The sequence below is a fragment of the Quercus robur genome, chromosome 8 (genome assembly GCF_932294415.1).
Source record: "Quercus robur chromosome 8, dhQueRobu3.1, whole genome shotgun sequence".
NCBI lineage: Eukaryota > Viridiplantae > Streptophyta > Magnoliopsida > Fagales > Fagaceae > Quercus > Quercus robur.
In genome coordinates, this window is record NC_065541.1 from 34,507,293 (window position 1) to 34,519,839 (window position 12,547).

Genomic DNA, 12,547 nt, shown 5'->3' on the forward strand with positions numbered 1-12,547 from the left:
CGTGATGAGAAGACCAGAGATGACTTCTTTGAGAACTTCTCTGACTGGGCGATTCATTCGGAATGCCAAGTCATGTCTGACTTTCCAGACACTCCTCTACCTGGTGGGTTTCGCTTTCAAGGTTGGGCTTCTCTATGTGAGATACCCAAAAGGTGTCCCAATATGTTCATTCAGGAGTTTTACTCCAACATGCACGCCATCGATACCTCCATACCTAGGTTTACTACAGTATTCCGAGGTACACATATCATAGTTACCCTAGAGTTCATTTCCGAGGTACTACATGTTCCTAGGGTTGATTTTTCTGATTACCTTAGTCACCGTCCTCTCAGTTCTGTTTCTTGAGACAAGATGGCCTCACTCTTCTGTGAGAAGGCCATGGTGTGGGGAGAAACTCTAAATTTCTCCACCACTAAGTTTGCTAAGAGTCCACGGATCCTTAATATGGTGATGACCTTTGTTCTCACTCCATGGTCTCACTATAACACTATCACTGAGCCTTGTGCTCGTTTCCTTCTTTCTCTCATGGAATATCTTTCAATAGATTTTCCTTCACACATGATAGAATCTATGATAGATTGCTATCGAGACACTGCCACACGTGATAAGCTAATCTTCCCTTTAGCTATCACACACATCCTTTCACACATGCACGTCACTATTCCTCTCTCTTCTCCTTTCTATGTCATGGGTGCCATTAGCAAGGAATCTATTCAAAGAAGTGATGCACAGCTTGTTGCCAAGCGGCCTCGTGTGGAGTCTACTTCGACGGATGTTGCTCCTACCTCTAGACCCTCTTCCTCATTTGCTCCTCCCTCTTCTTCTTTTGGAGCTAAGGTCTCTTTCCATCATGGATTAGCTTCAACTCATGTGTGCTGATTTTGGTAGTCATTTTAACCAGCTTTCTGATGAGATATGTTAGACGAACACCAGGATTGGTCGCATTGCTTGCCACCAGTCTCACCTTGGTGGTTTTGCTCCTTCTCCCTCTTTAGAGCCAGCTGAGTCTTCTTTGGATGGTGGAGATAATGATGATGATGATCCTTCTTACTCTGAGACTAATGATGAGATGGTTGTCTCTCAGTGATTCACCATTTGTCACTTGTGACAAAAAGGGGGAGTAATTTTGTATATGTGGGTAGTCTTTTTGTTGGGGGGAGAGCTAGCATAGAGATAGACTAGTTAGGGGGAGAGTATTTTGAGTGATGTAGTGAGGTTTTGTTGTATCTTTTCTCTTTACATGTACCATGGTCTTGTGACTTTTTTACTCATACATTGCATTCCTTCTTTCTTTATATATATGATGTATGTTTCTTCACCCTTGTATCAAATGTGTTGTTTCTTTTCTCTCTTTATACACATGTCTCATACACATGTTTCTTTTCTCTCTTTACGATTTTCAGTTTTCCAGAACTGAAATTCAGCCCAGGCTTATGTATTTGTTTAAGGTTTCTTTTCTCACAACGCTAGACATATATAAGGCTTATTTTAAAAGTTGTCACACATGGATATAGAGACCAAGAGATTTATTTTCTTTGTGAGAAGCTACTACATTTGTACGCCATAGGGTTTTGTAACCAAGTGCTTCTTGATCTTCATTATTAATGAAGTGAAGAACTTTGCAGCCAACAACATTGTTTAAAGTTGCTGGAGTTAGTCACGTACTAGAATCCATGCAAAGGGTTAGTCACAAATTGGAGATTTGTGCATTAAGGGAAAGAAGGCTACTACAAGATCAAGTCTAATTGGATATTGGAGAAAATGTTCAACTGTAGGTTGGTATTTCAGGATAGGCTAGAGTAGTTGGTAAGATTCCTTATACTTGTAACCACTTGATTGTTGATTAGTGGATTCTTGAGAGTGGTGACCTTAAATCACCCGGAAAGGTTTTTGCCTTGCGAACAGTTTTTCTCATTTGTCAACAAAATTATCGTGTCAATTTAATTTTTGTTGCATTTAGTTTATTTAGTGATTTGTTGGTGCCTTCACAATTTGTATGCAATTGAACCTAATTAGTCAACTTGGGAAATTGAATTAATTAACCGAGGTCAAGCTATCTTAACCCAATAAATATCATTAAAATTATAAGGAAAAATCATTTTAGTACCTCCAAATGTCCTGGTCAAACTAATGTCCTATATATTTAATAACCTAAACTAACATCAATAGCACTATTATAATTTATCATTCCTATGCGTAAGCACAGGCTACATTCTAGTTTACTTAATTCATGGGTTACACTATTAAATTATTTGCATATTTCATAACCCCCAACAAAACTCACAACTAAAGAATTTGTCTTCCAAGCTTTAACACGTTCCAAGATTGTTTCAAGCTCCTATCCTGGCCATTGATTCTTGTTAGGTTTTAGACTAGTGATTAAATTTCTACATCAAAATGAAGTGTTTTATGGGTTGTAATTCAATCAAGTTTGGGTTGTATCAATAGAGTTGTATTAGGGTTGAGTTTGTTTCAAAAGCTGCTTAAGGATGATGATGTTATGATTTGCTAAAATGATCTTTGATCCATAAGTTTTACACCATAGTGAATCTGAGTGAGATTTATTTTATTTAAAAGTAGACATTTGGAACTTCAAAACTGAAATAATTTGATCCAATTTGGATTTAAAACGAGTGACTATAAGCAACCTGGCTTAGACCCCCATCAATTACAATAAAGGTCTCCTAAGGGGCCTAGTCTGGACCAATCCTAGACATAGGCCTAGGAGTACGTCACTAGCTCAAGGTTAGGGTGGAGGAAGGAGTTGCCATCTAGTTGTAGGTCCAAGAATCAACTTTGAATCCCATATGTGAAGGTCTAAAGTAGATTAAGTTCAGAGTTGGATATGTTCTTAGGAAGATGTTAAACACCTAAGACTGCCAAATTGTAATTGACCTTCACTTTTATTATTGAATTATATTTAAATGAGTTTTATAATGAAGGCCCTAATAATCACTCATTTACAAGCCTAAACCCTAAAACAAATATGGAAAATAAATATACAATGAAGACGGTCTAGAATAAAGCATGTGAAGAAAGTAACTTTGTGGTGGTTGGTGTTGTTCTCGAATTTCAGCCATGCTTGACATTGCCCCCCCAACCATCAAGTGTTTTTCACTTGGGGTCGTGTGTTTGGCATAAAATGCAAAAAGTGTGACGTGTGTGCAACACTAGGGGGAGGTGTGTGCTAGTGAACTTCCGTAATTACACTCATATTTAGGAGTAGCCACTAACCATTGGAATTCTAAGGAGTGATTGGTCACCTAAGTATAATTAATTTTATTTCCTAAATTAACTAAGAAAACCATAAGGCTCCTAAGCTAAAATAGAAAATAACAAAATGTTTTGAACCAGAAGAAATAGATCTAAAAACTCGATTATGTGTGGGGAAAATGTTAGGCACCCCACAACACCTATTCAAAAGGATAGTACCTTGTTTCAAATTTAATTTCAAACATCACCATTTTAAATAGAGACTAAAATATTTGACATTTGGCTTTAAAAGAAAGGATGTTATGCATGTGCTCTGTAATAAAATGAAGCAAAACTATCCTAGGGTGACATTTGAATTCATGATGTGTATAGGAATCTATCCTAAGATGACATGTGAATGCATAACATGTATAATCTACCCTAGGGAGACATGAGTATGCATGTACATGTGAACAATTTATTTTAGAAATCAAGATCAAAAAAGCATAGCTACTAAACATGTGATTGTATGGCATTTACTAGGAATGTAAATTGCATAAGGAATTTAAGTGAGACTTACTTCCCTCCATAATATAGCATAGCATAGCATATTTTATATCATGCAAAGGGACGCAAAGAAATAACAAGAACACTAAGGTTAAATGCATATAAATATGAGGATAATGTCAGTTGATGATTTATTATTTTTAAATGGAAAAAAAAAATATTATTTTGGCACAAAATGAGATTGAAAATGCATTTTTGTTGCCTAAAGGGCCTTTGTGCAAATTTTGTAAATTTTAGGAGTCAAAAAGTATTTTTGTGAAAATTGTAAGGCCAAAATGTGATTTTGGGCTTTGACTTTGTTGGTTTTGAGCGAATATGATGTATGGGCTGGTTTGGGCCTATGTTGTAAATGGACTTGCGAAAGAACAAAATTAAGCCTACTAATTTTTATTGGTGTGGGCCTGAAGTTCTTTGGAAATCTGATGGATTGTATTTAGATTGAGCCTTAAGGAATTAATGCACGTGGGCTGGGTTTGATGTTTAGGTATAAAAGGAATGAGAACTTTTTGCAGTTTTCTTTGGAGTTTGAGAAGGCTTTTTGCACTGTTTTTGTAGCTTTGGAGGGGCTGGAAATATTTGTTGTATGGGATTTCAGGTAGAGGTTGAGGATGAGAACCAAAAGAAGAGGGGGAAGGCCTTGCCGTGGGGACAAAGGAAATATTTTTGGGATTGTGCCTCCTAAGGGGCTGATGGTTGTTGTTGAATAAGGGAAAGTGATGGTTTATACATGAGAGTCTTTAGATTTTAGGGATTGTGAATAAGAATGGATGACACCACTCATGGATAAGATTCTCATACTGTTAGACATGGTAATTATGTTGCAAATGCCTTGACTAAGAGAGTTAGGTTGTCCTTTCCGCTTTTAGTTTGGATAGAATCTGTTCCTCCAGGTATTGTTGATTTTGTTCATGCTGATTTACCAACTACTTGAATAATATATTGATGGACTCTTCTCTTAAAAAATAAAATATAATAGTTTATAAAACATGCTCTGAGTTTCAAGTTCCATATTTGAGCTTCTTGTAACAAGAAGAAATCAATCTGATCGGCACACCAAAAAGTTCACCATGCATGATAAGCAGCTACATCAAGTGACAGAATAGGAATTTTTTATTTTTTTGATAGGTACAAAATAGGAATTTTCAAGTAAGAAAGGGAAATATTTTCACATTTAATCACAATTTCTAGTTTGGCTTGGAAATAAGACCAAAAATATTAGTCTCTAGTTTATGAATCTTACAAGTGGAACCTTTAACTAAAATTGGGGTGGAAAAATGAGAAATCTGGGCATTTTTGCACCGATTGGGATTGGCAGTTTCCGTAAGGCTTAATAGTGATGAGGTTTCTATACTTGACTATTAATGATAATATATAATTTATATTGCTTAAAAAGATGGACAGATTTATGAAGAATCCTCTTGGAGGAGAGGCCTAGTAAAAATTCATCACTGCCAGCATAAAGAATCGGTACCATGTAGAACAGTTGCCTTGCCTTAAAATTGTTCCTCACAGGGCCATGGTCTTCTTTTAGGCAGTCTGGACATTTCCCTGAGTCTGAGCATGAGATTTGGCAATCCCTTCTTTCCATCCTCTCTGACGAGCTCTGAGCTCCCACATTGCAGTTAGTTTCTTTTGAGCCACTAATGCAGCTTCAGATTTTTCCCTTGCTTCCTCACATGTTTCCATGCCTGAATTGCACTTGTCTGCCTCCTTTTGATACTGGGACGTGATTTTCTTTGCCTCAAGCAGAGCCATGTCAGCACGCTGCTCATTTTCCAAAGATGTGGCTTCCCGTAGCTTCAGTTCCTCTGTCAATAGCTCTGCAAAATTCTTTTCAGTGTCTTCACTCACCTCTGGGTCATGCTTTGCACAATCTGCATTATATACGCCAATCCAACAAAAAGAAAGCAGTTTTGGTTACCAAAAGAACTGGGATTCAAAAAACCAAATCCTCATTATCATCCTTCAAGTACATCATCATTTTGCTTTATACTGCTAGTTGATTTCCGATGACCAAATAAGTTCAAAGAAAAAAAAAATAGTCAAATACAGTGTATTTCATTCCAGTAACCAGCAGACTTCACATCACAAGTAAACATAAAGTAAGGTTTATTATCAGTATGGTTCCTATGGGATACTAGTACAACAACAAAATCTTAGTCCTAAAACTTTGGGGCCAGCTACATATCATCAACAGAACAGTTGGGGGTTGACCACATGTATTCTTCTTTGTCATTCTCTTATGTCCAAAATCATACTTTCTATTCCTACTTCCTTCTGATGAATAAATGGGAATCTTACCTTGTCAATTTTTTCTATTACTACTTCCTTAATTAAGATGTCCCATTTTACTACTTCAATCAGTATTATTTGTTATTTTGATAGATAAGATAGAACTTCAATCTATGGTGTTCACTCCATGATAACTGTTTTTTATCATCAAGCTAAGACACCAATTAGTATTATTAGTGGTGCAAGCAAAAAAAAAAAAAAAAAAAAACTCATGAATTTCAATGCCTTAATTATTACCCATTATATATTCTGTTGTCTTCACATACAAAAAACTGTGAGCGGTCCACCTCAGTTTCCACATTAAAATACAAACTATTTAACCTCATTAAAACAGCAAATAGATTATAAGAGGACTGCACCAGCCACCAGATCTGGCAGGTCACATTAAATAAATTTTAGGTCATAAATCCATCCTTTAAGGTGGCTCAACACCCATGGAAACAAGAAAAATGAATACAAAAAAAGTGGGACACTACCAAAAACCATAATGAATAAATGATAATATTATTGTCTATTTCACTTTTCAATACAACAACATAAGCCATGGTCCCAATGAAAACTTATTACTTTTTGTTGACTTCTTCTAATGTTACCACATAAGCTTTTGAAAGTCCACTTTTTTCCACATTATCATTCTAATACTTTTGTAATTTTGTTTTTAGAGTTATGAATAGCACTAAACCATGCTAGTTTAAACTAATTAGAACTCATTTTCTTTTGGATAAAGCAACCAAACACTAAACAAATTCATATTAAATTAGATTTTGTCTACTCCAAATAAAATCTACTTAAATTAGGTAGTTATATTCTACAACAACAACAACAAACAAAGCCTTAGCTCCAAAATTTTGGGGTCGGCTATGGATACTCGACAGATTAGTTAGCACTTGTATTCTTTCTCCATTCTACTTTATTTAAAGTCATACTCTTTGTTACTCCCTTAATTGACAGGAAAGTTATTTTCTACAAAATCTCTAATTTGATTTTTAATTTATTAACATTTGTTAAATAAATATGTAGCATCTATAAACATTTTTTGTTTACTTTTCTGTGCCGTGTATGTGTTAGCGACTAGGATAATATTCTATATATGTGACTAGATACCATAAAATTCAATGTAATTATAAAATATATCCAATAAGAAATGAGTTTAAAATTGAAAAGATTTTATATCTGTGAGAGGTGGCCAAATTCACCCCGATAAAAATTTGAATTAACTTTGAAGTGTTGAAGTAAATCTTAGAAAGAGATTGTTACTCCAATTGACATCATGTCAAAAGCCAATAAAAAACTAAAACTTGATAAACCTCCCAACATCCCTTTATAGTTAACAGGGGGAACATTTGTATCTCAGTGTTCAAAATTTAGATTAAAATTGATAAAGAAAGTACAACCAGAATTATTTCAGAATTTATTATTTCAAAATTTCTCCATATTTCATTTCTGAATTTTGACTTATGGTTCTTTTTGAATTTTAAATTTAGCTGTAACTGTTGAGGATTTTATGGAATTTAATTGTGCTTTAATAGAACCCAGAAGCCTATAAAAAAGAGGATCTAGGAATGGTTCAAAGCATTGTTATTGAAATAAGCATTTTTCTAATTAGAGATATTCTCTAAGCTTGATGGTGAAGCCTAGGATTTTAGGTAGATTCTAGTGGGGAAGTCAAGGATTTGTTATTCTCTTGTTTTCCCTTTTATTTCCAACTTTGCAATTTTGCCTTGCATCAAATTTGTTACCAAAGCAGAATATGATCCCTGTTACAAGCTGTGCCAGTGAACTACATTGTCACCCAAATCCATCAAACTCATTAACAAGTCAAAGTTGTTGGAATCTTAAACCACTCAACCTACCCATAACCCACAAAATACCTAGTAAACTCATAATATTAATCATAACCCAAAGCAATAAAAAAGAAAAAAAAGAAAGAAAAAAGGTTGCCACTCTCACAGATCAGTGCCGAAAGCCACCATAAACAACCCCCAAGCCTCTAACCCAGACAACCCCAAACCACCATGAACTTAGCCCTGTGAACCCACAAACATACCCCACAACCATCAACTCTCAATTTCCAATCCAAACCCACTACTCTTGCCAGTCATCCAAATTTATCACAATCCATCAAGTCATTGCCCTCAACCAGTGGCTTCTGTAGCAGGTCCTAAACCCAACGTCACACTGACTTGAATGCTACTGACTCTTGTGCTACCACACTCACCCACTTGACCCCACTACCAAACCACTACAGAAAACTCAACTCATCGATATATGATCAAGTAAAGCTCATGCTGGAACTTCATTTAATTGCCGCTAGAGCCAAGTGGTGTGGTTGCCTTTGATCACCAGCCATGCCAATCCCCTTCCCTGGATGCAACTCCCCTTGCTCGATCCATACCAATCAACCACCACATTGACAAAGTTCAACTGCAAAGATGCCCACGATCATTTCCATGCCGACCCTCATCTCTGAACAACTTTCTTTTGGTAAAACTGAGAAGCCCTCTATGACATTTATTTTTTGATCTACATGGCTGTTGTTTCTTTTTTTTTTTTTTTTTTTTAAAAAAAAACAAATAAATAAAGCCCACTAGCATTTTTCTATGGTCCAGACTCAAGACCCAGCCTAACCGTGTGATCCATGGCAGCACATGCCAAGAATTAGCCTAGCTTATGTCACAAGCCAAATCTTATTTCAATTTGTTGAAGTTTATTATATTAATGTACAATGGTAATTTTAGAGGTGCCTGTGATGGTCGTCAAAACCCATGGATCTTCATTAATTGGTTATATGACATGGACTAATTCTTTAATCAAATAGATTTATCAGATAATAAGAATCTTAGATTTGCCAAGATGAAACTGATAGGTAGAATTAGGGACTATTGTTATGGTATTACTGTCACCTCGGAAAGGACAAGCCTATTTGGGAAGAAATGAAAGAAAAAATTCATAGAGATATATGTTCCATAGTCCTATCAAAAGATTTTTTTTTAATTTTTATTATTGATAGCTTACACACACCTAATGGTTCTTGAACCCATGGCCTCTACTCCACCTAAAATTATAAGGAGAGGAGATACCAATAGCAGCCCCTATCAGAGGAAATATCTGTCCTGATCCAAATAAACAATCCAAGACAAGAAGAAAAAAAACCTGCTACTGGCTACGTGGCGCAATTTGAAACAGACAAGATGAATGTTTGCATAGTTTCTAGTCCTACACCTTAGCCTACTCTAGTATCTATGGAAGCCATACTGAGAGTCATTTGAGACTTGTCCACATAATCAAGTTAATGGCTTATCCCAATGGCTCATCCCTGCAATCAAACCACAATTTCACAGATGGGAGACACGGGAGACAATGGTGTTGGTGATGAAACCCTGGTTATAAGGGAACCTCATATACCACCTGAACCTGGTACTGAAAAAGTAATACAGGTGCTAACAAACATAGACTAACTACTGCCAAAACCATGTGTGTTAGACACAACATGGCATGTTGGAGAGTCACTAATTGAAGTGGAGATTTTTCAACAAGTGCCAAGAATTAGAGGATGCACATATTATGAAAATTGAGTTTGATGCACCTGTTATTCATCAACCTTCTAAGGTGCACAAAGTGAAAATGTCTAATATGATGGGGTTTCCTAAGGATGAATTATCAATATTAATTCCACCAATAGATTTTATCATTCAAATGCATTTAATAATGTGGTCGAGCACAAGGCTTCTCACCCCTCAGTGATGCCAAAAGTGCTTCAAGATTTGGTGCAGTGTCAAGCACCATTATCTTATCCTAAAACACTTCAAAACATGAGGTCAAATTTTCTCCAACCATAGGAGAATGATGGAAGGAGCACAATCAAATTATTTCAGTTTTTCTTCCAAACTTTATTTTTGAATTTTGAACTATATTTCTTGTTAAGGATTTTATGGGATGCAATTGTGCCTTAATGTAATCCCTGAAGCCTATTAAAAAGAGCCTCCAAAAATAGTTTAAAGCATAGTAATTGGAATAATAAATTTCCTGCTTAAAGAAGTTTCTCTAAGCTTGGTGGCGATTCCAAGAACCCTTAAATGTTCAGGCCTAGGGTTTCAAACAGATTCTAGGTGATGAAGCCGAGGATTTGTCCACTCTCTTTTGTTTCCCTTTTATTTCATATTTTGCAATTCCTTCCTACACCAAGACCCATATTAAGTACCTTCTATGCATATTAAGTACCTTCTATGTTTAGAGGTGTAAGTTGTAAAGGAAATTTGAAAGGAACACAACCAAAAACTAGACAAAGTTCATCTGAATAGAATATTGTACAAGCCAAAATAGTGATCCATCACAAAGAGAACTGCACACTGTCTAATTGCAAGAAGTAACAACATATTCTCCATTCCTACTTCCATGCAAATGTGTGTACTACTCAATATTAAGGAAAAAGTAAGTTTCTTTCAGGTTTCATATACCAAATAAATTTACAACAGGAACAATATTAAGGAAAAAGTATTGGTCCCCAGTTGTATACATCCTGTATACTTGGGTAACTCTTTTTTTGGTTCAATAAAAATCATTATTTATCAAAAACAATATTTAGGAAAAAGTAATTTCTTTGGGTTTCATATACCAAATCAACCTAAAACATATTGAACGGTTAATTCATGAGACGGAAACTAACCTGCAAAGGAACCATTGCCCAATCCTGCATAAGTACAGGAAATGAAACTGAAATAAGTATATGTTTGATTATCATAACTACCAGAAGGTAGGAGAGGAATATCAAACGTCATATAATCCAGCAAAGCAAGTGGAGTATTATTCACAACAAGCAAATGAGCAAAGAAAATTTAGGGAGTGTTCTATCATTGCAAAGAAAGAATGACAGCCTATCAGGAAACCCCACCTAACACACTTCTTCATAGAATCATATTCATAGGCACTAAAATCACATTTTTCAACAAGCAAAACAATAAACATAAAAGAAACAAGAAAAAAGATCTTTGAAAAGTTGAAATTCAGTGAGTGCAGAAAACCAAATATCTGAAAACACCAGTCCAAAGTTCATATCATGCACTTAAATACAAATTCATCCGTACCAATCCAGCATAGATCTGAAGCCAATTGGACACCATGGAAGACAGATTCACAAAAGAAAGCTATTAAAGCACCACATATTAGTTACTTCAACATGTCTGAGTGGCATGGCATATATAACTAAAAACTAAAACCAACCCAGATAAATTACCCCAACATACAAGAAACCAAAAGAGAAAAAAAAACCCAATAATCGAAACAGTGCACCCATCAACGCACGAGATCTGCAAGATCAAACATTTAAAAAGGAAGCATATTTAAGCAGATCTGAGAAACAACATTAAAAAAAGAGAAGAAAAGAATCTTAGTACCTTCGGGGATAGAGAGAAGAGGCTGAGAGGAACAGTCACATTGGCAAGGTGGGCAAGAGTAAGAGGCGGAGGAGGAATGGCTCACGGCGGCTAAACCTTCCATGAAGTGCCAATAGAGCGGTGGACCCAATATGTAACCGGCTATACAGAGACCCACCACTACTAACCCAACCTTCAACACTAATGGATTATTCATTCCCATTTTTATTGATTTTCTCAGCTAATCCAACCAGAAATATGAATGAAAGAGAGAGAGAGAGAGAGAGAGAGGGAGAGATGTGTATGTGAAGAAGAAGTGGTAGTAGTCGGTAGCCTAAATCAGCTTGACTTTTTCTCCTCTTCTTTCAGCTATTCCCAGTTCCCACCTTCAACCTTCTTTTACATTTACCAATTACCATTATTTATTTATTTATTTTATTTTATTTGCTATTTAAATAAAAATAAAAACTCTGTTTCAAAGTTCCAACATTCAACGGCTTTGAGATTGAGAGCTGTAAATCTGTAATGGGATTGGGATGTGTTCTTATACGGCGTAGTATACGCTAATATATAGTGTTACCTTGTATTTCTCTTTTTTAAACTTGCTCTTTGAAACTCGAATCTCGGCCCTTAAACTCGTGTCAAGTAGGGGTATTAATGTTTGACCCAGCCCGCGAACACGACATGAACCCGACACAAGTTTTTTCGAGTTAGGGTTGGGCCTTAATGAGTTTTGGTCATAAACGGGTCGACTCAAAAGCGATACGATAATAAACGTGTCATAAGCGGGTCAACCTGCATAACCCGCAATAAACACGTTTGACACGCCAATTTATTTGTGTCAACCCGAAATGACCCACTTAACACAACCCGTTTAACTCATATAACAAATAAATATTTATTTTATTTTAAATTTGTCAAATACCTTTTATATCCAACATATATTTTAAATTTAAAAAGAAAAGTGAGTAATTACAAAAATTTACAAGAGATATAATTGGAAATTGAAACTTTCAGATCCTAGAACTACTAATACTTTTTTTTTTTTTTTGGCATAGAACTTGTACAAATAAAATTGGATGAGCTTGTGGAAGATGTTATGAATTTGGATATCAACAAAGAAT

At 35.6% G+C, this 12,547-nt stretch overlaps 1 protein-coding gene across 1 annotated transcript; it reads right to left on the reverse strand.

Annotated features, from left to right (window-relative positions):
* Positions 1-4,898: 4,898 nt before the first annotated feature.
* LOC126695315 (uncharacterized) lies at positions 4,899-11,811 on the reverse strand. Its single transcript, XM_050392010.1, has 3 exons — positions 11,445-11,811; positions 10,718-10,741; positions 4,899-5,633 (listed from the first exon to the last, which is right to left on the reverse strand). The coding sequence occupies exons 1-3, from the start codon at positions 11,644-11,646 to the stop codon at positions 5,287-5,289; spliced, it is 573 nt and encodes a 190-aa protein (XP_050247967.1). The 5' UTR covers positions 11,647-11,811; the 3' UTR covers positions 4,899-5,286.
* Positions 11,812-12,547: the final 736 nt, after the last annotated feature.

Coding starts and splice junctions, on each gene's coding strand:
- LOC126695315 (XM_050392010.1), bottom strand. CDS start 11,646: ATGGGAATGAATAATCCATTAGTGTTGAAGGTTGGGTTAGTAGTGGTG. Junction 10,742..11,444: donor TCTTCTCTCTATCCCCGAAG/GTACTAAGATTC, acceptor GTACTTATGCAG/GATTGGGCAATGGTTCCTTT. Junction 5,634..10,717: donor GGGCAATGGTTCCTTTGCAG/GTTAGTTTCCGT, acceptor TATATAATGCAG/ATTGTGCAAAGCATGACCCA.